Source organism: Chenopodium quinoa, unplaced genomic scaffold (genome assembly GCF_001683475.1).
Source record: "Chenopodium quinoa cultivar QQ74 unplaced genomic scaffold, ASM168347v1, whole genome shotgun sequence".
NCBI classification, from domain to species: domain Eukaryota; kingdom Viridiplantae; phylum Streptophyta; class Magnoliopsida; order Caryophyllales; family Amaranthaceae; genus Chenopodium; species Chenopodium quinoa.
In genome coordinates, this window is record NW_018744143.1 from 1,226,890 (window position 1) to 1,252,886 (window position 25,997).

General features: G+C 37.8%; 1 protein-coding gene and 1 long non-coding RNA gene across 2 annotated transcripts; both read right to left on the reverse strand.

Moving 5' to 3' along the window:
* Positions 1-964: 964 nt before the first annotated feature.
* LOC110693195 lies at positions 965-14,771 on the reverse strand. Its single transcript, XR_002505565.1, has 3 exons — positions 14,262-14,771; positions 2,196-2,257; positions 965-1,339 (listed from the first exon to the last, which is right to left on the reverse strand). It is a non-coding gene; the product is annotated as an uncharacterized LOC110693195 (long non-coding RNA).
* A 1,386-nt stretch (positions 14,772-16,157) lies between these two features.
* Positions 16,158-17,474, reverse strand: LOC110693194 (zinc finger protein 7-like). Its single transcript, XM_021870325.1, has one exon. It carries the CDS (start codon positions 17,309-17,311, stop codon positions 16,463-16,465), a length of 849 nt encoding a protein of 282 aa, XP_021726017.1. The 5' UTR covers positions 17,312-17,474; the 3' UTR covers positions 16,158-16,462.
* Between the last annotated feature and the right edge of the window lie 8,523 nt (positions 17,475-25,997).

Here is a 25,997-nt window from a genome sequence, read left to right on the forward strand (position 1 = left end):
ATTCTCTTACAACAGAAAATTCACCTGATCTCGGGATCCGAGAAGATTTACTTACTTTTCGCGTTTTACTCTCCAAACACGTACTAACCTAATCTTTGGAGGCGGAACTCCGAACAACCGGAGTTTCCGTTTGTTGCAGGTTCAGACGAACGAGGAGCCAGTCTTGGTGACGTAACTCTCCCGTAGGACATCTCGCAAAAAACCCCAAAATATTTGGCGCTGTCTGTGGGGAGAGTACCTCTAAGATGGTTTCTCAAGAGATTGTACCGCCTCTTGAGGAAAAGCATCTGTCAGTAGAGCCGCAGAGGTCCATTCGAACCAAGATACATATTCGGATCCTGAGATCGAAATTCACACGACCAATGATGGATCCCTCATCTCTAAGCGCATCCACCAAAAAGATAACAGGAAGCGGGGCGATAACCAGGCGGGTCCGAGCAAGACAGTCCGCCACCCTCAGACTACAGTACAGACTGCTCACAACACTCATGAGGAGTTTGTCAAGTTTATGATGAACTTCAAAGGTAAGATGAAAGACCTCATCAAGACCCACATGGATGGTCCTAGCAAAGGACAGTCAGCCAAGAAACCTTCTCACTCTGGGAAGGCAAAGCCCGTCAAGAACAGGTGGCCCACTCCACATCCTAAGCATAAAGAGGGGGATCGATCCCTAATTGACTGGAGTAAACTCCATCTCCCAAGGGAAACTAGAGAAAGCCCATCCGACATTTGCAGCCGGATGGCAGCAAAAAGGCTTACGCTGATGCACGACATTTCATCGAGCACAAGTGAAACAGGTAACTATTTGACTCGGCTTCAACGCCGACAATGCCAGACAGCTTCAGAGGCAACTATTTGACTCGGCTTCAACGTCGTTTGCCTAACCTTATAAGCAACCTGCCCTATCTGGAGGTCAGGCAACATATCAAGTCCAACCCCTGGACTAGCAGCTACGTCTGCTCAAACTTGGAGAACAACCCTCTGCGTTCTCCAAGGAGATAACCGAGGTGGCACTGTAACACCCCCAAAATTCAAGTCTTTGTAAAACGATAAGAGTAACCTTTTTACCTTTCAAACCAACCGTCGAACCTTGGGAGTGTTACAGCTACACTTATCTTCTATAGAAAACAAATGCAAAGCAAAACGAAATACCATTTTATAAACTAAGTGATCCGAGTGACAGCAAAAAATAAAATAGTCGTTACATCCAAACTATAAAACATTTTAAAAAACACTAATTAAAAAGGAAAATAAATAAGTTCGGAATTAAACTAAATTGTCTTAGCTACATGATTATTCTAACGTCTCCTCACACGTAACCGAGTACCCTCTTACCAACCTGCAAAATAAATCAGAAACAAGAAAAGAGAGAAAACTCCCAAAATCAGATAAACTGAGTAATTCCAACTCCATCCCGTAAAATAAATAATTTTTGTTCGAAAAATATTTACACAATACAATTTCATCGACATTATAATAATAAGTCAAAATCAAGTTGTCACATAAAATTTATTACTTTAGTTAAGAAAAGGAAAGAGAACGCCAGTAAGCCGGGACTAGTCCCTGTCACCACCTACTTTACAGGGGTCGCGCGTAACCCCAAATGGCCATAAATTAAACAGAATGTCCCTAGTGTGCACACCCCTCACTAATACCCATTGATTAGGAGGAAGACTAAACATCAATATACGTTAATTTAAACCAACTAATAGCAACCATAACTACTAGTGGGAACCTGTTCTTCACCCTTTCGGGTTTCATTTCCCTTCTTAATTTAATGTACATTTTAATAGATTAAATTGTCCGATCACATTGCACACGAGTATTGCACAAATCAATTTAATCCCAAGTAACCATGTTTCAATTTTAGTATTATTAGAACATAGCCATTCTACATGATACACTAGTTACGACTTGTTTCCCAATAGGCCTTGGAGACCATCAATCCAGTACAATCAATAATTCAATTCCCAAGTTTTTAATTATATTAAAAACTCATACAATACCAATTAATCAAATTTTCGAAAATACTTTTACTAGTACACAAAATATAGAAAACTAGTATAAAATATAATTCCATAATATCATACGGTAACACACTCATCACATATAATTACGTAAGCACATAGTTGGCACACAATAATTTAAAATAATTTCCTAATGGGATTCTAAAGATGATGGACATTATAAATTACCTTGAATTGCGCGTAAATCTCAAGGTAAGTAACCTCCGAAACGTTCACCTAGCAGCCTTCGTCTACAAATAAGCAGACAATAATACTAAGTTAGTATGACTCATATAGCTAATACGAAGTTAGTAGTAGTACACTAGTACGCGGGTAATTAAGCAACTACTTCTAATGTATTGTATTGATAAGAAAATTTGGAGGAAAAAGAATAAAAGTTTAATTTCAACTATGACTATAAATTTAGAAGTATAGTATGCACTACTCCACTACCACTACTCCCTATAACCGGATAAGTATACTCTAATTACGAGTATCTAATTAAAAAGGCTTGTCAACACACATTTACCTGCAACCTACGCACCAACTCCAAAACAAAGCTCCAAAAAAAAAAGTACTTCAATGTGTCTTCTTTGGCAGGAAAGAAAACAACCATTTATTTTCCAAAAAAGAAGACTTCCAGTTTGTCAATTACTCATACAATATCTTAGACAATTTCAGAAGAGGGTGTGCTAATACGGCAACGGTGTTGACGGTAAGGGTTGAAGCTATGGTGGTCTAAGATGGATACAAGAAAAAGATTCAATTTGAGTGCCAAAACGTCGGGTTCGTCGACGGGGTTACGGGTTTAGCAATGAAAGTGTTATTTAAAGATTGCAAGTGTTAAAATTGAAGCTTAATTGACTAGTTAAAGTCATCTAAATAAAGAAGGGATTATGAGTTAATTGAGCTCCCATACCTGTCAATTAATGGAGATGAAGGGTGGAAGAAGAAGAGTAGTTTTTTTGTGCTCCCCCTTTCTCACGATCAACCAATTTATAATGTGAAAATTTGGGTGAGATTGAGGTTTAAGATAGATTTAAGTAACTAACTATGATAAGATTAAAATTCAAATTTTTTTGATAAAATTAGCTTTCAAATGAAATGTGATTGAATTTCATGCTGAAATCAGTTTCTGGAATTTATCCAAAAAAATCAATTTTATTTATTTATTTTGTTTTAATAAATCCGAAAATAAAAATAATAATTATTAAATTTTTACAATAATATATAAATTTGAAAAAAATAATTATAAATTTAAAACTTTATACTAGAAAAATCGTTGGTTCAATATAAAAAAAAATTGGGGTATTACAGGTACAGTCGGCCAAGGTTAAGAATGTCTTGGTTGTTGCTTATGATGGCACCACCAACCCAGAAGATCACCCGATGGCCTACACCAACCTCATGTATCTACAGGGGTTGGATGATGCCTCATGGTGTAGATGCTTCCCAGCTACACTGAAGGGCATTGCCCAACAGTAGTTCGACAACCTGCCGCCTGAGTGCATAAACAATTTCAGGATGCTTGCGTTCCTGTTTGCCTCTAACTTTTCCATGAACATACCTGCCAAGAAGATAAGCATCGACTTGGGCACGGTTGTTCAGGGAGATAGGGAGGGGCTCCGTTTTTATGTCAGGCGGTTCAATCTGGTGAGAATCCACATCCAAGGACTGTCTAGCATAGTTGCTTTCACAGACTTTTTTAAAAATCTGAAGGATGGGTCACAATTCAAGTTTGACCTCGTCCGGAAGAGAATCTTCACTCTTCAGGAAGCTCTGAAGGAGGCAGAAGTCTGTGTACAGGCGACTGAGCTATGATCCTATAGCAAGCAGTCGAACTCAAAGAGGTCTGACTGAAAAAAAGGGAGTCGGTAAGATCAGCCGACTCAGAAAAATAAAGAGAATAAAAAGAGAAAAAACATATGGGCGGTCGACGACTCCAGTCAACCGTCCAAAAAGAAATAGAAAGAGGTTAAGCCTTAAGTTCCCAGTTATGATTTTAACAAAGACTGCTACACCATCCTCATGGAAATCAAAGACCGGGTGGTGCTTGAGAAGCCCTCGGCGATGAAAGGTTCGACCAAAAACCGGAACAAGGACAAGTATTGTCACTTCCATGAGGATATCGACCATGACACCAACGACTGCTATAGCCTAAAGTAGTTGTTTGATAGATTGGCTGACAAAGGAGTGCTGAAATCCTATATTCTCAAGTCCAAGGTAACCTTGAAGATGGACCCTAGGCAGTCGCCCAAAAAGTCAGCAAAGGCTGATATTGGTTCGGACATGATCTGCACTATTGCAAGCGACTTTGCCTCCGATGGTCTAACTATCAGAGGCACCAAGGATCATGTCAGACAAATGAATGTCAGCTCGGTCGATGAAGGCCAGGCGTCTGCCGACACCTTTCTAGAGGTCGTCATCTCTGAGAAGGACCGGGGCGAAGTTTGCCGACCGTGTGAAGACCCCATTGTCATTGAATGCAAGGTGGCTAACCAAAGGGCTGGTCGGTTCCTTGTCTATACCGGCAGTTCGTCGGATATCATCAGCTGGCGATTTCTGTCCAAGATGATGTATACACCAGCAGTTTGCACAACGTCACTCACCCCTTAGTTGGTTTTGGGGGTGGAGTTGTGCACTTAGTCGGCCGCACCGATCTACCAATCCGGGTGGGAGAGAAGAGAGAGGGTCGTCACATGGTTGTCCGGTTCTTGGTTGTGGAAGAGCTGACCGCCTACAATCTCATTTTGGGCCCTCTGAATCTGAACGAATCTAAGGCCGTCATTAGGGGTGTACACCGGTCCAAAACCGGACCGGATCGGACCTGGACCGGACCTGTTTGGACCGGGACCTGAATTAGTGAATTTTGAAGACCGGAGACCGGACCTGATTCAACAGGTCCGGTTTCTGGTCAGACCTAAACAGGTCCATTTTCGGGCCAGACCTGAAAAATCAGGTCCGATCCGAGTTTGGACACGAACAGATTTGTTTTGTATTTTTTTCCTTTTTTTTTTCTTTATTCAAGCCAAAGTTTCTACATATGAAACTCAGCGAAAATAACATTATAACAATATAAATTAGCATTACAATTATATCAAAAACTAATTATAAATTAAAATTCGAAATTATATCAAGCCAATCATAGCATAAATTAAAATTATACAAAAATTCGTAATTATCTAAAAAATGTAAATTAAAATTACAATCATATCAAAAACTAATTATAATTAGAAATATTAAAAAATAAGATTAGATCTACATTTCAAACTCAGCGAAAATAATAATAAATCAAACATAAACCAAGTACGTAGGGTTTATAATTTAATAAATGAAATTAAATCGAAAAAGGGTAAATTAACACTACAGAGGCTACGTTGGTGGTGGTGGACGGTAGTCTTTCGCGGTGTCGGTGGTGGTCGCCAGAAATTCTTCCTCCTTTGCTCGCTGTGAACTGGAATTAAATCGAAAAAAAAGTAAATGGAGCCTGGATTCCGGAGCAACGGAGATCTGAGTACTGGAGATCTGGACCAACGGTGTCGGGACTCACTGGACTACTGGAGATTTCGAGCAACAGAGGTCCGCGCGTTTCAGTGTCGAAAATCGGTGAGGGATCCAGTGTGGTGTCAGAAACCATACGACGGAAGAAAAAGAACAGGGAGACACGGAAGAGAGATACTGAGAGGAGAGGAAGAAGAAGAGAAGGGGAGAAACAAGAGGCGCGTTTCGGTGTCGAAACCGGTGAAGGATCCGGTGTAGTGTCGGAAACCAGATGACGGAAGAGAGTAACAGGGAGACACGGAAGAGAGACTGAGAGGAGAGGAAGAAGAAGAGAAGGGGAAAAATGAGAGGCTAATAGTATTAGGGTTAGGATATTCATATATATATATATATATATAAAATCCGGGTTTCAGGTCCGGACCTAAAAATCCCGGTTTTAAACCTGATCCGGACCGGAACCAGAAACCTTGAATTTTAAGGACCGGGACCGGACCTGAATCTACAGGTCCGGATCAGGTCCGGTCCCAACAGGTCCGGTTCAGGTCAGTTTTCAGGTCCGGTCCTGTTTATGTACACCCCTACCCTTCATTATCCCCTCCCTCATGCTGTTGAAATTCGAGAAGGATGATGGTTCTGTTGGCTCCTTGAAAGGAGATCAGAAGACGGCTCGAGAGTGCTATTTCTCGAACATCAAGCCCACGGCCGTTGGCCGGGATGCGGAGCCAATAGACCTTGACAATGTCAAGGAACCCGAGTCTGCCCTAACAGCAGGCGGCAAGAAGAGAAAGGCCGACCACCTGGTGACTGTCAAGAAAGAGAAGCAATAACAATCAATGACCAGGGAACGACCAGATGAACTTCGGCCCCAGCCGGTTAGTGAACACATTGACATCGCTCTGGATAACACACGTCCGGAACGAACTGTAAAGGTGGGGACGGTTTCTTTGCAAAGTTGGGGCAGACTTGCACAATTTGCTGAAGGAATTCAAGGACATTTTTGCCTTTGAAGTGAAAAAGATGCCTGACATCAGGCCGGATCTTGCTGTCCAAAAAATCCCCGTTGACCCAAATTAAAAAGGAAGCCTATCAGGAAAAAAAAAGAAATCACGGCGAGGAGAGAAGTCAGGCGGCAACCGTTGAGGTCAAAAAACTATTATACGCTAGGTTCATTCGGCAATGTCACTTCCCAGATTGGGTAACGAATGTTGTTCTTGTCAAGAAGCCGAATGGGACTTGGCGCACGTGTGTAGATTACACGGACCTGAACAAGGCATGTCTGAAGGATAGTTATCCGGTCCCAAAGATCAGTAGTTTGGTCGATTCTATAGTCAGACATGTCCTGATGAGTTTTATGGATGCCTACTCAGGCTTTCATCAGATACCCTTGTGGAAGAAAGATCAAGAGAAGACTGCATTCATCACTGATCAGGAGTTATTCTGCTATACTGTGATTTCGTTTGGCTTGAAAAATGCGTGTGCTACTTTCCACGAATGATTAATACGGTCTTCATTAATCAGATCGGAAGGAACATAGAGGCGTACATTGACGATATGATAGTCAAATGCAAGCTATAGACGGATCATCTTGCTGACCTCCGAGAAACCTTCAGCACACTCAGGCGGCACAGGGTCATACTCAATCCCAAGAAGTGTGTCTTTGGTGTTGAGTCTGGGAAGTTTCTCGTATTCTTGATTGATCAAAGGGGGATAGAGGCAAACCTAGAAAAGATACAGGCGGTTATTGACATGCAGTCACCCCGCACTGTCAAGGAAGCTCAAAAGTTAACCGATTGTCTGGCGGCATTGGGGAGATTCCTCAGCCGGTCAAGTGACAAGTACCTCTATTTTTTCCCAAGCAATAAGGAAGAAGACCATGTTTGAATAGGGAGATGATGCTGAGGCGGCATTCCAAAAATTGAAAGAACACTTGCATTCGTTGTCAAGGCTAATAAGCCCTTTTCCTAAGGAGACGCTCTACATGTAACTGGCCGTTTCAGATCATGCTCTCAGTGCTGTTCTCCTAGCTGAGAGAGACGACAACCAGCTCCCAATCTATTTTGTTAGCCATGTTTTCCGAAATGCAGAACTCTGGTACTCAATGGTTGAGAAATTTGGTTTCGCTTATTCATGGCAGTCAAGAAATTAAAACCATACTTTTTGGCACGTCCGGTGGTAGTCTATGATAAATTTAGTGTCATCCGGCCAAATGCTCAAATGGGTTATCGAAATGCAGAGCCTTGAAATCACTTTTGAACCAAGGAAATCAGTGAAGGGTCAAGCGTTCGCCGACTTCATTGTTGAAATGACACGGCCGGTTAAATCGAAAAATCTTGTTCAGGTTTGGAAAGTATATGTAGACGGGAGCTCTACCATGAACGGCTGTAGTGCAGGGATTATATGTCAGTCTCTTGAAGGGGACAAATATGAATATGCATTACGATTTAAGTTTCAAGCCTCAAACAATGAGGCCGAGTATGAAGCTTTGCTAGCCGATATACACATGTGTAAAGCGGTAGGGGCTAAGAAAATTGACGCCTATTCTGATTCACAATTGGTAGTTAGTCAATACCATGGTGACTATGAGGCCACCCATCCGGCTATGATCAAATACTTGCAGGCGGTCAGAGCAGAGGCCGGGACACTTGACGAATTCCACTTAAGTCAAGTGCCTCGGTCAGAAAACAATCAATCAGGCGGATGCTCTGTCAAAGTTGGAATCATCTGCCTCATGTGATACACCTTGGTCAGTCTTTTGGGAAGTGATGGAAAAACGAAGTATCGAAGAAAATCCCATTGGAATACTTGACTGAAGTTCAACCTGGATGGATGGCATCCGGGCCTATCTACTAGATGACACTCTGCCGGATACATATCCAGAAATGGGCATAATGAAAAAACATGCGGCCAATTTCGAGATTTGCAATGGAGAACTTTTCAAAAAGGGCTTTATGTTGCCTCTTTTGAAATGCATTACCCCAGAAATGGGGCATATGATTCTGGAGGACCTACATTTGAGCTATTGTGCCTCACATATAGGTGGCAGAGCTCTAAGAGAAAGAGCCAGGCAGCAAGGATATTTCTGGGCGACCCTGAAAGCAGACACCATGAAAATGACGAAGAAGTGTGACAAGTGCCAAAGATTTGGCAAGCTCATCCACCGTCCGATAACTGATCTGACGACAACTCATATATAGCCCAGTACCATTTGCCAAATGGGGCATGGATATCTTGGGTCCGTATACACCTGCGTCAGGCGAACGACGGTATATCCTAGTGGCTGTTGACTACTTCACCAAGTGGGTGGAAGCTGAGGCTGTCAAGGGCATCAAGACAAAGGATGTCATCTCTTTCATCTGGAAGAATATCATCACCCGATATGGGGTACCTATGTTTATGGTCTTCGACAATGGCCCTCAATTTGAGGTTCCTACCCTCAAGAATTGGTTGGGAGACCAAGGGATCTCTCACTGCTTCGCATCAGTCGGCCGACCCCAAGCAAACAGCTAGGTTGAAGCCTTTAACAAACTAATCTCAGATGGCATAAAAAAGAAAATTGAAAGAGCTGGCGGCCTATGGGATGAAAAGTTAATTCATGTGATTTGGGCCATCAGAACCACAGCAAAAGGGGCAACCCACGAAACCCCATTCCTCACGGTATACAGTGCTGAAGCCGTCTTACCTATTGAACTTTATGAGCAGACTCTTCGAGTCATGTTGTATGATGAAGAAGCAAATTAGGAAGCTATGCGGCTAGCATTGGACTCTCTCCCAGAATGCCAAGGCAATGCCGCCTTACTCCATGGGATTTACCGTCTGAGAATGACAAGAGCCTACAACAAGAGAGTGCACAAACGGCCCTTGAAAGTGGGGGACTTTGTGCTACGCAAAATGGAAGCTACCGGTAAGGCCAATGAGCAAGGCAATTTGACACCCAATTGGCCTGGGAAGGTCCCTACCGGATCTATGAAGAAGTAAGAGGCGGCATCTACCGCTTGGAAACACCAGACGGTAGGAAGCTAGCCAGAACTTGGAATGTAGACAACTTGAAAAAGTATTACTTCTAAGACTTGTAAAATTTTTGTAAAAGAAAGGCTTATTAATGAAAGATGCTTTTTATTTCAATTTATTCATTTTGCAATCATATCATTAAATATGCCACCCTATGGGAGCACTGCATGTGCAATGTGCATACGGTGAAATCTAAACCAACCGTCCACTCTAATAGGGTGAGACATTCGGCGACGCCCATCCAGGTGAATTCGCTTACAGAGAGCATCTCCCATTCGGGTGGTACATTGCTCTATAAACTCATAACACAAATGGCCCAACCGACTGCTTCAATGAAGCTCGTAGCCGTTTGTTCTCGCAAATCTAACGGATGATCATCACGGTTTAACCAATCATCTGCCCTATGGGAATACAGACGGAAACCGGCCATAGGACACCTTAGATTAAATTTTTTTTAAGGGGTTAAACTTAACCACATGAACGTCTACAATTGCCCTGCAACACAGACGGCTCATAAACGCAGCCTTCCCTATGGAAAAGGAAGCGTCCGCATGAATGGGTCAAATTTGCTTAAACAAGTATACTGACCTACCTCCCAGACGACCTACCAGACCGTCTGCTCTTCTCAATGAGAGAACAACTCATTCTAAGTGAGCCTGGAAAATATGGGCAAATGGGACCACGCCGCTTGCTCGAAAAAAGCGGAGGCGACCTTAATTTTGTCCCAACGACTGAATATGGTCAATGGATGTCTGGAATCTAAATTTTACCCGTTTTCTCGATGGACGACTAACCGCTTGGTTTGGGGAAAACATCATAGTGATTGATTGAATTGGAAATTAGTCATACTCTTTCAAGTATCAAAACTTTCTAAGTCTATCAACCTATTTTTTGAAACCAAGCGCACAGCTGTCCAGGGGCAAAAACATCCGATGTAACAAAAAAACTGTATGCATAGAACAAAGAAGGGTATATACTTAGTCAAATTCATGCATAGAGAAAATTTCAAGGACTAACTAATTAAAAGTTGAAATTATTAACCGGCGCAACAACCGGCAGAATAAGATAATAAAATTGTTGAGTAACCCGACTCCACAATCGGTAAAAATACATCACGCAGGCCGGAAAAGCATAGTGTTAGGCCATTTGGCCAAAGAAAGAAACAATAAAGCTTAATTATCAGGAGGGAGCTCCTTATTGTTGGCAGTCGCCACCTCACTGCCCCCAGTCGACTGCACATCCATTTCATCCCCCTGCTTCTTCTCCTGATCTAACTGAAGCCCAGGCTCTTTCTCATCCGAGGAATTGGACGCCTCCTCTTCTTCTTCCAACCCTTCCTGCTGTTTGGCGTTGAGGTCTTTACTGGCCGCATCATACTGACATTTCCACCCATCATAGTCATTCTCTGGAAAGAGCGACTTCTAGGCCATCTGCATGCGGGTTTCACAGTCGACTCCATCTTAGCCACCAGCTTCGCCTTCTCCTCCTCGGCCCTGGACTTGTATTTTTTCCAAAGCTGTTCCTCCTGGTCGGCCAACTTGTGCTTCAAGCTGCGCATCGATTGAAAAGCCCTTCAGCCTTAGCGTCAGCATCCTCCAGTGGCTTGAGTTTGGACTTGAACGTTTTAAGCTCGCCCTCCAGCTCAACCACCCTCTTCTGGGACGCCTACAAATTGGCCTTGACTTGCAGATTGGTCGTTGCCTAAGAATACAGGATATCACGGGTTATTGCTTCATTTGTTAAAATATCAACATGGCTCTATTAGTGGAAGAGGCGGCCCAGTCGTTGGCAGCCTTTACCTCTTTCTGTTTGTCCGAGAATGGCTTCTTGAGCCCATTCACCCGCAGCATCGCCTGCATCCGGCAAGGGCACTTTGTTAATAACAGACGACACAAAAGAGTTAGATAAAATCACAAGCTCAAAGCCAGAATACCTTAGCCAGCAGAGCCAATATGGCGTCGAAGTTGAGGGTCCCGACCCTTCGAATAGAGTCCCTCTCAGCGGGGGAGACGGCCTTGAGCATGTTTTTTGCGAACTGATGAATACCCGGCCTTTGGCTGACATCTGCACAATCAACATCCTGTAAGTAGATGACATAATCTCGACCAACAGACCGAGAGCCGCCTGAGCTACTAACCGTCTGTTGATATGACTTAACCGTACAAGGGTAAGGAAAGGGATTAAACGCTAAGATACCTTAGGGAACAACCATCTCCTTCTATATGGGGCGTCTGTTCCCGCCTATTGCTGCTGAGCCAATAGCAGCGGTGGATGGCTGGCCACCCTCCGTCACCTTCTGGGCGTCCGACTTCTTCAATGCTTCCAGGGAGGCGGGAGACTTGCTTCCAGTAGAGGGATGAGATTCGTTCCTCGTCTAGGCAGACGCACGGGGCTTATGTGCCACGTGCTTCCTGGACTTTCCAGGAGTTTTGAAATCGTCAGCCGACTACTTTTGTAGCTTTTGACTTGGTTAATGGAGCACTGGCGGCTTGTTTAGGTCCTCCTGCAAAAAACAACCCAAGTATGTTAGTAGCAGGCGGATTGAGCAATTTATACTAAGAATGAACATAAGAGACATTCTTACGTGGGCCAGCTGGTCCTTCTTAAACTCATCCGCCTTTCGCTTGTTTATTTGGCGGTAGTAGGCGGCAGCATGCTTCTTAGAGGAAGAGAGGTGCTCCATTGCTTCGGCTGCGCAACACAAGCCGGATGTTAGTAACAAAAAACAAGAAAAGAGGCCGGATGTCATGACAAAAAAAAAGTATATTTGCAAAGTTAAAAACCCATTCGACCATCTACCTCTAGGCTTCTCGGTACTAAGGCCGCAAGCAACCAAGTAGGTACCATCAGCCAGCCATTCAAAGTTGGGAATGTATCTGTGGGGGATTATTTCTTTTCCTTTCTTCCCCTCCATAGGCCGGATGGTGACCTTGAAAAAACCCGGCTCAAGAATTTGGTCCCAGCCTTTCTCAGGAACAGGCGGCAAGATTGTCTTTTAGCCTAGAAGATAGGGGTCTCGGTTCCAGGAGTTGAACTTCTTATCTCTCAGTGTCGGGTGAGGAGATGATGAAAAACTTATTCCTCCAATCCTTTCACTTGGACTCCTTTCCAACAGCCATCATGTACCCTTTATGACTTGTTAAGGTATACCATCCGGAGCCGCTTGTTTTGGGGGTCCGGCTCAGATAGTGCATTTTTGCAAATGCCTTAAAGCTTGGCTCAATCTTGAGCATTTCGCATACGACAACGTACCTTAGGATATTAACCCAAGAGTTTGGGGCAAGTTGCAAGACACCCAGGCGGTATCCATCCAAAATTTCTCCACCGACGGGTGAAGAGGGAACGTTAAACCAGCGTGGATGGCTGCTTCATAGCAGCCAAAACAATGGTCCCCGTAGCTTGACCTAGGTGGCCAGACGACGGTGTCTTCCAAGTCGGGGACGTGGATTTCATATCCAGCCCCCATGACATGGGTGGTTCTAAAATCATCTAGATTCTCGAGCATGGACGTTTGTTTGCTAGCCGTAATATGATGATTATAGGCGGCAAATTTCTCCTGGTGAGAGGAAGAAGCCTCTCATTCACCCCTCTCCATGGAGGGAGCCGCTCTTTCCTTAGTAGGTGGCGAAGACTCTGCTGCAGAGCCTTCAGACTCCTCATTTCATGAAGACGGCCTTGATCTAGCTTCAGAGCCGCCTGACCTATCATTTGAATGGGGAAACCTATGGACAGAGCCAGAGGTACTGCTCCCCGACTCCTCCCCCGACTCTCTTAAAATTAAGTCGCCTGGTGTACTTATACAGCTGGGCGGATGGTCAAAGACCTCACTAACTGGCACTCTAAAGGAGCCGTCCTCATTTTTCTCTCTGGCCATTCTCTTCGTTCTGACCATAATGTCCTGCACAGACACATAAACGGTCGGATTCGGGGATGTTTGCAAGTGGGAGTCCGAGAAGGGGCATCCGGTACTCCTAGTCCTAGACTAAGCCGTCCCAGGTGACCGGCTGACCGCTTTCCTAGGCCGTGTCGTGTGTGCTTATGAAATCATTTTCAAAAGCAAAGAAAAACAAGCATGGGCGGTAAATAAAGAGAAAAGAGAGAGAAAAACAGGCAGTTACCTTTGAAATGAAGGTCCGTCGATTTGTTTGAAAGCTTGAGACGGCTGCGATGTAGGCGGACAAAGTACAAACAATAGGTATTTTTCTCTCAAAAGTCAAATTCTCTCTCAAAGATTTTCGTAAACGTGGGAAAATGAGAGGGGGTAAAAAACTATTTATAGAGGGGTAAAATCTCGGGGGCAATTCCGAAATTTACTCCACAAGGTGAACAGTTAGAATACTTGTCACCATTGCATGTGTGACAAATGTCATAGGCGCCACATGGCGCACCACGTCACCCCTGTGAGGGGCAAATGATTTGGGTATTTTTACCCCAGCCACGTGGACCAATTAGAACGTGACACGTGTCACCCTAAGAAGAGTCCAAAATGGACCTACCAGGTCATGAGATGTGGCGTGCAGATAGTAAAGAAAATGGCGGCCTTCAACGCCCGTTTCCTGAGGCGCCTTAAAATGGCGCAGCCCACCAAAACTAGGTTTGAGTGACCTACGTAAGGGCACCATTCCCAATGCCCTATAAATAGGGACATTTACCCCATTTTAGGGGCACGTTCATCTATTACATTATTTACTATTCTCTTACAACAGAAAATTCACCTGATCTCTGGATCCGAGAAGATTTACTTACTTTTCGCATTTTACTCTCCAAACACGTACTAACTTGATCGTCGGAGGCGAAACTCCGAACAACCGGAGCTTCCGTTTGTTGCAGGTACAGAAGAACGAGGAGCCAGTCTTGGTGACGTAACTCTTCCGTAGGACATCTCGCAAAAAAAAAAACCCCAAAACAACTTTTTTTTTATCATTTTGGATACATGTTTAATGGATATATCGAAATTCATGATACTAGATAATTAAGTAGAAATATTAAGAAAAAAATGCTACTTGTAGAAACATAAGAAAATCACACAAAAATAACATATATATGCTCGATTTGAGATATCAAGCTATACATTGGATGATAAATCAGTTGGCATTACAGATTATATCACAATAGCACCCCTTAGGGAAAAAGAAGAAAAAGAAATAGTAAAATCTCATAATTTGCAATCTATTATTCATTTAATATTTCCTTTTACAGAAACTTATCTATCTTGATATCTTTAAAATATACTTTTCCCGTTTTTTTTATTATTTTTTATTTTTTTTTATTTATTTGTAACGGTTTGATTTTTACAATATTCACATACACTAGTTTAATTGATTAATTTACAGATTTATAGTTGATGAAAAACGTAGTCCTGTGGCTATGGGAATTTGTTAGATTCGTCTCAATTTATGCTTTTATAATATACAGAGTACAATTTTTATAATTTTTTACTTATTGATAATTAAAGATAATTGTGATTGTAATTATACATTGACAAACATGAAATAAGAAGTATTGCAAATAAAAGAAAGAAAATATTATAAAACATATTTATGCAAATTAGTATTATAATTAATGTATTGTAGCTCTATCACTATCTGTTTTTGATAGTCTAAATTTTATCCTCCTATATATAATGGACCCAATAACAATTTTTTTTTTTTTTTTTTTTTTTTTTTGAGGAAACATATATACATGAAAGCAATACTGCCTTTTTTTTGTTTTTTTTTTTTTGGTCCCGTTTTTTTAAGTACAATTTCAATGCAATATAGTGGAGTAGTAACAATATCTTAAGCTACATATGACTAAAAGTTATATATTTGGAAAATAAATTTAAAAACAAATCTATTAATATTATTCCACATGACTATGCTTTGAACTATGAAGTATAGAGATCATCGAAGTATGAGTATTAAATTTCATATATATTGTAATAATCTCTCAAGACTTCAAATACGACAAACAAAAGACAACGGAATTCATTATCTATGTTAGGAAAACCATCTTGGATACCAAAAGAAATAATAATGAAAAGCCTCCATGAATCACCTGGCCCTCCATGATGACTATCTATACCTAATTTGACATATATAACTCAATATGGTCCTCATTCCTCAAAAGGATCATTTAAAAGGATAATTTATAAACAGAGTAGTTAGTTGCTCAAAAATTATATTAAAAAACATCTTTAGTTTGAAAGCAAAATTCAGCAATTCACATGAAACAAATCAAAGAAAAACATTTTATTAAAAACAAAAAAGTATACTTACATATCATATGGCATCCAATAGTATAAACATCCAATTCATCAAGTTCACACTTGTGATTGGCTACCTACAGCAACAAGCAACAAGCAACAATCAACAATCAATGAATATATATGTACTAAGTATAAGCTTGACTTTGACTTTTGAAACAGAAGTCAGTTAACATACATCATAAGCTTGAAATTACTTATTAAGGAGATCCAGAAGTGAGTTACTCATATTAAACTACTGTGCGTGAGCTTAATTATGACTGAACGCCTTTAAATCAAACCATCAACAATAATTGATCGATTGTGCTTAAAGTTGCACATACGCTTACTACCCGGTTTAATTGTCATTTTGCAATAGGGTATCGGCCCGAGATGTGTAGGTTGAATACACAAATACAACCATACAAATAAAACTTTTATAAATAGGATAATTCGCCAAATAGATCAATATGTACATGTTTTCTAACCCAAACAATACAAATTAAGATTGGTCATAACTCACAAGACACTGCAAAAAGAGTCATCATTTGACAAATAATGATTATTTGTGCCATATCTCCTGTACAAAATTCTAAACAATTAATAATTCTCATTAAAAAAAATTCTAACCAACATAAAAAAGAAGAATATAATCAAAAGAAAGAACAAAACCCAAAATAATAATAATAATAATAATAATAATAAAAATTATAATTATGCTTCATCAAAGCCTCAATGTAAGATCAGGACAAGAATCTGGGTATTCAAGCTGATTATAACTATAATTATAACAATTATTACTACTAATATTATTATTAGTAGTAGTAATAGTAGTATCACTATTTTTATTATTATTATTATTATTAGAAATAGTAGTAATAGCTGAAGAACTTTCAGCCTCATCATCAACCTGCCGGAAACTTCCAGGCCAAAACGGCACCGCACTGAACACGGGAACACCACCAAGTAAATACCCATTTTGGCCTTCAAACTTGGCGGCGGGACCATCACCTCCGGCGTGATGAGCAGGCAACCTCTGCTCGGAATGATGAAGAAGATGACTATAACCGTTGTAGTGAGGTTGCTGATTTTGATGTGGGACCGTAGACGGGTGAAGATGCGGGTGCATCATCATCATCATAGATCCGTGATGAGCTTGAATGTCTATTGAGGGTCGACTTGGGAAGGAGCAACCAGGAGACGAAGACAAAGACCCATGAAGAGGGAGAGAAGCTAAACTAACGTGTCTGTCAGCCAAAGCACCTATTCGCATAGCGCGTTTCGCAATAGTTCTCTCCCTCTTATGGGCATTTTGGTGACCACCAAGTGCCTGTGAGCTAAAGAATTTCCTTCTACAGTAGTTACACGAGAAGACTCTATTGTTATTTGGTGGTATAATCTCTTCCCCTGTCATTTTATCGTCACCGTCGCCGCTGTTTTCGTAACTCGATTCCTTATTTGGCTTAAAACAAAGGTTTAAGTCGAGTGAAATCGGGTTTTGCCCGATTTCTTGATTATCGTCTTCTGATTCATCTTCTAATTTTGTGCTAGAATTGGAATTAGGGTGTGCCATGTTTGGGTTGTAAGTAAGAAAAGAGGTGAATAGGGCAAAAAAAAAAAAAAAGTAGAAAAAAACGCGGTAGATCTAGTGATGCTAAATTTGGTAGTGATAGTACAATAACACTAGGAGTATTGGGATTAGGAAAATAATTGGTGGGGAAAGGTGGTTTTTTTTTTTTTTTTTTTTTTTTTTTTTTTTTTTTTTTTTTTTGGGAGAAAGAAAATAAAGTTAAGGTAATGAGAAAGAGGAAGACAGAGAGAAGGGGAGTGGGGTTATCTCATTTTCTTTGCCACTTATGGAGAAGATAAGAAGGGAATAAAGTAGTATGCCAACATAGACATGTGGTTTTGGGGATCACCAATTTTGGATAAAATTATTTTACTCTGAACTTGCGTTATGATATGATGGTGTTCTTTTCATCTGAATTATACTTATTTGATCTAAATTTTACTTATTTGAGCTTATTATAAATCTATAACCATTAGCATTTCTAATTTGATGATTTGTGAGACAACAATCATTATAATCAGTTTCAAATTATGGAGTAAGAAAAAAAATACTTAGAGAAGAAAGGTAGTAGTTTCGCAATAAAATAAAAAGGCGATCATAAATTCTTACATGTGGCTGGCCACACCATGTGGCCAGCCATTATAGGGGTTATTTCGTTAGTGTAATAGAGGTTACTTGGTCAACGTTAAAGGGGTTACTTTTTCAAAGTTATAGGGTTACTCGATCAGTGTTATAAGAGTTACTCAGTCAGTATTACAGGGGTTACTTGGTTAGTGTTATAGGGATTACTTTGTTCTTTTATAAGTAGTCACACGATGTGGTCAGCCACACACAAGATGGGATGAAATCTGATAGCCCTTATTGAATCCCTAACTTATTGCTCTTAGTACATGTAATTATATGGACTTGTCTCATCATAAACTATTTTTTTTCTAAAGTGAAAATTATTGGCCCAATATATAATCAATGTTTTAGATAATTGCATGAATTTAAATTATATTTTTTGGAAATTAATAATATTATGGTTTGATAAGAAACAAATTTATAGTTGGTGATAGATTGTAAATACATGGAAATTTATTAATAGAGTGTATAAGTGGTCTAAATTGATGTCCATCACCATTTAGGTTTTTTTTTTTTTTTTTTTTTTTTTCACATGACAAAATTATCCTATCTATCTACGGAGTAGATGCGTAGTACTGTATATCATATGAGAAGGTAGTGGGCGCGGCCTGTCGTACGCATAATTATGATGCGACAGACTTGGCTGATATGTTTTTTGTATTGACTGATATATTCCTTTTGTTGGTTGAATTTTTTTTTTTAATATTTGATATGTTCCTTTTGTTGGCTGCTATCAGACATCAGTTGACTGATATGTTTCTTTAGTTGGCTTATATCTTTATTTTATTGGCTTATATGTTTCATTTTTGTTAGCTGATATGTTTTTTTGGTTGTCTTATATATTGCTTTTGTTTGTTGATTTTATCCTTTTGTTGGCTTATATGTTTCATTTTGTTGGATGATATGTTTATTTTGTTGGCTTATATATTCCTAATGTTGGCTGATATGTATCTTTTGTTGGATGATATTTTCCTTTTGTTGGTTGATATGTTTCATTTGTTGGCTGATATGTTCCTTTTTTTTTGGCTGGTGTGTTTCTTTTGTTAGCTGATACGATTTTATTAATGTCTGATATGTTCTTAATATTGACTGATATCAGACATCAATTGACTGATATATTCCTTTTATTAGCTGATATTGGTATTTTGTTCGCTGATCCACATAATTAACAATTTCATCCAACAAAAAATCAGATATATTATACAAGAATTTTTAAAAACAGTAACACAAATTCAAAAAGTAACATGTAATATACATCTCCCAATTCGACCATCATAACCACCGTCGCAACCGCAACACACTCCCCTGCCCAACCAACAGCAGCAGCACCCAGCCAGCAGCAAACCGCCATCAGCAGCGAACATCCCACCGCAAAAACAACTAGCCCTCTCTCGAAAAACCCATCCCACCCCGAAAACAACCAGCCCACTCCCGAAAACAACCCCTTGCCCACCCGAAAATCACCTTAGCCACCCAAAACAACCTTAATTAACCACCAACATCAACATAAAATAACCAAATTCAACCACCTTAAACAACCATAACCACCCAAAAACGCACAAAACATCTACAAATCGAGAATAAAACGCCCACAAACACATGAAAATTAAATTTTTTTGAAGAAATTAGTAGCCTTAGATTCAATCGCACCACCAATCGCAAATTACCACCAATATCGCACCGCCAATTTCGCCTCGTTGCTTCACATCTTCCGATGCCATTATTTCTCTCTCCTAAACTTCATAAATCATTGCACCAATTGCATATTTAAATGAACATGCATTGGAGTTTTTCAGGTGAAAGAAAGAAGAAAGAGAAAGGTTATACAATTTTCAGAGAGAAGAAAAGTGAAGAATAATGGAGAAAGGAGGAATAATAATATATTAATATGTGTCGCACGAAACATTGGGTGCACACTGCCGTACCCAATAGTTTGTGAGATCATATTATAGTATGATATGATATACAGTACTCCGGAATAGATGCTTAGTACTATATATCATATCATATTATAGGTAATTAGCTAGTGTAACAAAGTAAACAATAAAATCTAGTAAAAAAAAAAATACAAATAAATAAATAAATAAGTAAACAATACAATTGTATGAATACATTAGAGATTGCGGGTTTATAAAATCAAATCATCTTCACCCAAAAAAAAAAAAAAAAAAAAAAAGTCAAATCATGTGTAAATAGCAAATATGTAATGCCTCCGAGTTTAATGGCTTAGCTTACGTAAAGAAAAGGGAATAGTGCCTTAGTGAGATAAAGGAAATATTTCATTTCAAATGAATTTATTTATAATTTCATTTCGACAAATTTTTATTCATGATTAGGGCTATTCAGAGTGCGATTTAGACCGCACCAAATCGCAATTTTACGGTTTGGTGCGGTTTGAAAATTGCGGTACGGTTTTTGAAAATGACCAAATCGTGTTTTGCGGTTTGGTGCGGTTTCCAAAAAAAATTTAGAGTAAACCGCACTTTGGTGTGGTTTGCGGTTATTATATTACATGTTTATTAAAAAAATATATATTAGCTAAAATATATGAGCTAATGTTTGACTATTAGCTACTTAAAGGTTAAAAATAAGAGTTTAATATTTGATTATAAATTATTAATCTCAAATAAAATAAAAGTTTTGTTTTAATAAAAATAATTATAATTTTAAGAAAATATGGTTAAACCGCAAACCACACCGCACCAAACTGCATTTTGCGGTGCGGTTTGGTTAGAAGTGCGGTTTGTAAAAAATACAAATCACAATTTTGTGGTTTGGTGGGATTTGGGATCCAAACCGCATCACGAACACCCCTATTCATGGTAAATTAACTATATATACTTAAATTGAAGGATTACCTCATGATCCAAGACAATACTACTATACATTTTATACATCAAATCGAGTATCCAGATGGAGTTTGGGTTGACCCACGACGGGTCGGAGTGTTTGGGTCGGGTAATGACAGATCATTTTAACTTAACAGAACAAACCAAATCAGGTTGAGTTTATTTAGATTTGGGTTAAAGTTGGGTTTGAGTATAGTCGGGTACAAATCGAATTTGGGTCAAGTCAAATTCGGGTCAAGTCAAATCGAGTTCATATGAAATCGGATTCGAATTTTATCGTATTTAGTTGGATCAAAATGGATTTATTAGATTTTGGATCAGGTCATTTTGGATTCGATAAGATCTAGGTTCAAATCAATTCAATTTCGGTTAAAATTTGGGTAGGCTTACTTCAATTATTAGCTCATTTTCGGTTAGAATTATTTTAGTTTCGATTTTTGGGTCGTGAAATATGAATTCGGGTCAATCTCAAGTTGGGTCATTTTAGTTTCAGCTATATTAGCATATAGGTGATGTCATTTTTGTTATTGGAGAATTCAATTCATATTTACTCTGTATAATTTTTTTGAGTTTCATTGAAGTTTTGTGTTGGCTTTTCAGAATTGGTATAAGATTGACAACTCAAGTCATTGAAGAAAATGATTACTTATCGCCTTATTTGGTGTTTATCATGTCATTGTAAAACGTCTTTCTTACCATTTTGCATTTATCGTCTATCCGGCTATTAATGATCTTCAATTATTCATTAGCAACTCATCAGTTATGGTCATGGAAAATTTTGGCTTAGGTTATTATTAATAGGTTGGGTTTAATTAGACCATGAGTAGTTTCGAGTCGATTTTAATCGATACATAGGAAGTTTCAAATCAGATAAATAAAGATCGGGTTAATAAAGTTCGGGTAAAAAGAGATATTTTTTGGGTCTAAATGGTTTCGGGTAGTTTTCGGTTTTGGCCAAATCGATTTCGGATCTTGGATTATCCGCTCTTATTGGTTTCGAATTAACTATAAGTCGATTTCAAGTTGGGTTTGGATCATACTTACCGGTTGAAATTGGTTTCAAGATAACTTCGGGTTCGTAGACTCCATATCAAATTCGGATAAAAATTCTCGAATCTAATCAGTTCAAAAACAGTTCAGTTTCAGGTAAATATTTTGGGTTGGCTAAATTTTTGACATCCCAATAATACAAGTGGTTAATGTGAGCTTTACATGCACCAAACTCATCCAACCTCGCACCTACATGAATTGTACACACATTAATGATTACATGGTCTTTTTATGAACACAAGTGCATTATATAGTTATTTAGATTAGATAATAAGCAATTTCTTTTGATTTGTGGAAATTAGTACTCCACTTTTTACTATTAAGTGAAAAAGAATTTTTAGTTTTAGTGCTTTAATCAATCAAATAACTTTGACTTTTCTTTTTTCTTTTTACGTTTTTTTAAAAAATGATTAAAGAAGAAACTACCTATCGTTACTAAAGCAACTTTTTTTTCTCTTTTTACTTTGAGGATGCTAAAAAACTGAATTACAATGCAAATTTACAACTTGTATTTTTGGTGTTGGTTTTCGCAAGCCTGCCCGATCTTCCCATCTTTTTCCTCCATGATTCTGGTTTCTATCTAGGTCATCTTAACTAAAAAAAACGCGTTTTTCTATGTGGCTGGTTACATCGTGTGGCCAGCTGAGACACACAAAAAACACTAAATAAGTAACATCTAACCGATTAAATAACCCCTGACTAAGTAATCCCTGATCAAGTAACCTCTGACCGACCGAATAAATAACCCCTGACCGATCGAGTAATCCTGGCCCTGACCAAATAACCCTTAATCGAGTAACCCCTGAATAAGTAACCCCGGCCACACACTATGACCAACAACATATGAAACTTTGTGGAAAAAAAATAGCCAAAATTTCATTTTAAATTTCATCTAAATCCAAAATTGCAATAATTTTCCAAATATATTTTACGTGTTAAAAATTTATGTTGTTTGAATTTATTTTTGTTATGAATAATTGTTCCATTATTTAGATCAATTATTAGTCGAGTGCCTTATTGTTATTAGCCTAGTTAAAGTCTATTAGTTGATGAAGATTATTTATGCAAATTCATCAAATCAAATGTCAAATCTTCGTCTATAATCAGCTGAAACAAACCAAAACTAATTTTGAAATTACAATTTATCGATAGAATCCATTGTTAAAGATTATATGAAACACTTGAGATAAAAGTCAAGTAGAAATTCTAGCATGGGAGTATAAATTAGCTAGGTTTTTCTCATCAGAGTTGGAGACCAAAAACAAAATTAGAGTTATTAAATAATTAAGAGTTATTTATACATATACAAATACATGTCTTTCATATCTAATATGACTTTTTTTATGAGACAATCATTGATTCACCGTTCAAATAGAAAAAACTTTTGAAAACGAAGGGATTACATCGATCTCAAAACAAAATAATTCATCAAGTTACGTTAGTTGTGTCCAATGTTTTTATGTTTGACCTCAAAAAGTTGGATCCAATGTATCTACAAACACCTTTAATTTCAATAATTATTGGCAACATATTTTATTTTAAAAAAATTAATAATTTTTGTTAAAAAGAAAAGGTAATGGCATTGATGGGCTAGCAAAGATAGGTTGTGAGAGAGCGAAAGAACAATGGGTAATGTCAGAAAGAGAGTTGAAGTGTAGTGATAAACATAGCGACAATGTTTAAGTCCCACCATAAGATACTCGTGTCTCTTCCTTTCATTTCTCAATCTTCTTCCTTCCCCACTTCTTTAATGCCAACAAAATTTTATTATTTTTATTTAATTTGATTTAATTTTTTTAATATTAAAGTAGAAAATTAAAAAAAAGAGAGAAAATGGATTTTTAGGTTAGATTAGATTCCTTTTTTATGCATGAATTGAGTTGAGTTTGTGGTGGCTGACCCATGCCAACCCCCTCCCCCTTTTGATCAGTCCCATGACTCTTTCCATACCCACACATGTGGGTTCATTGTTTCCAATTTGTCATCGTTTTGTGTGAGACTCAATCTCAAATCTTGGATATCACCTTTAGATACCTTATTGAATAAGTCGAAAAGACGTTCATAATTTTTATTTGTTTAGTTATGATAAGTTAATTTGTATTATATTATAGTGTGTAACAACTTGATCAGGACGTGACACACTATATATCTTCAATATATTGTTTTCCATGTAAGGTGTCATATGCTTACAACCCACTTACAAATTTATACTTACAAACAAATTTACAATTACTGTCATGAACTTGTCACATACTCACTATATTAACAACATACATGTCCACTTATCTAAACTTATTGGACTTAATTTTATTTTTAATGGTGGAAATTACGCTACCACGTGCTTTATTGTTGGGATTGTGCTCAATCATTGCATTGTCAAATTTGTGCCATTCAATCCCAAAGATGATTCCAATTATAGTTACTCCATGCACTTCCCCCCCCCCCTTTTTTTTTTTTTTTTTTTTTTTTTTTCAGGCGAGTTTTTTTTATTAGTCTTACTAGTTACTACTTTTATTTAAATCCTTTTATAATAAAGATAATTCTCTCTTTTATACCTCTTTACTCTTCCACTTGATTTCACTTCTTATACTACTAGTCGGTTTCAACGCGCGTGATGCGCGCGTTGCGTTTTGTTAATCTAAATTAGGAGGACGTTAATGAAGTGTTAAATAAATCTATTTGGTTTAGGTTTTGTTATTTCGTGCATGAATTCAAAGTTGTATATAGTATAAGTGATTGAAATGCTATTTGTGATTGATAAAATAGGATAGAATATGTGTATAAGATGCATTTACCTTATTTCGAAATAGATTAACGTTATAAATTATTTACATCACAAGAAATTGATAAGTATTGAAACTTATGTAGGTGTGGACTAAGGAAAATTAGATGAGCTAATATCATTGTTTGGACTGGATCACATGTTTGGGCTTTGTCTTGATTTGTGTTAAATGTTTATTGTGGATTTGTGGGCTTTGATATTACTTATCTTTTTTTTTTAATTATATATATATATATATATATATATATATATATATATATATATATATATATATATATATATATCTTCTTTGAAACATACTTATCTATTCTTAGTTAATAATAAAAGGGAAAAACTTATAAAATTTGTATTTTATTTATTAATTTAAAACCATACTGTGTTGTGGATTTGTGACTTTAAAATGCCTTTTTTTTTTCTTTTTTTTAAATACAAAGCCTTTTAAAATTAATTTTTAAAATAAAATTTTCTAAATGATCAATATAAATTTAATTACATAAAATCATAATTTCAAAAAAAAAAAAAAAAAAAAAAAAACCAAGAGCTCAGGAGAGTATACTATATAATCTAATGCCAATCAAATTATAATAAATCTCAACAAATACACATAAAATCAAATAAAATCTGCTAAACAACAACTTATGAGAGTATAATAATGATAAAATATTACATAATCTAATGCTAATCAAATTATAATAAAATTCAACAAATACAAGTAAATCAAATATAATTTGCCTTAGTTAATTTTCATCTAATAAATCTATTGAACATTAGCAATGAAATTGAACCATTAGATGATCTAATAACATATCATTTAACACAAGGGGATTTTTTTCAATTGAATGCACAGAGGTTATGACATATTATTTTACTGAGTTTAGCATTGGATTACTATCCATTGAATGCATAGTTTTCATTAAACATAATTAACTTATTTGACATGATAAGTTCAGTTTTCACTTTTTTGTATAGTCGTGATTTGGGTCAAAGTATTGAAGCTATTCAAGAAAAGTGTTGTTACAAATTTTATGTGTTGAATGACATTAATTATATATGTTTTGACTTGATTTACCTATCATTATTTTTGTCATTGAATATAGGGAAGAAATACGTAAGTAGATAGTTGTTTTATTCCTGAAAAAAGAATCTTGTTCTTGTGTTTTCTTATCAAATTTATACATTATTATATTAAATGTGATATATACCAGTTTCTATGCTTAAGTTTCTCTACATATAACATTCTTATTATGGATTAGTTAATATTGAGTAAGCTGTGTTAAAGAGATAAGTCTAAGTATTATTTAAGAAATTTGTATAAGTCTTGTTATGGCGGAATTTGCTACGTTTACTATTTGTTATGAGGCTGAGCATCAGAACAGGCTGGTAT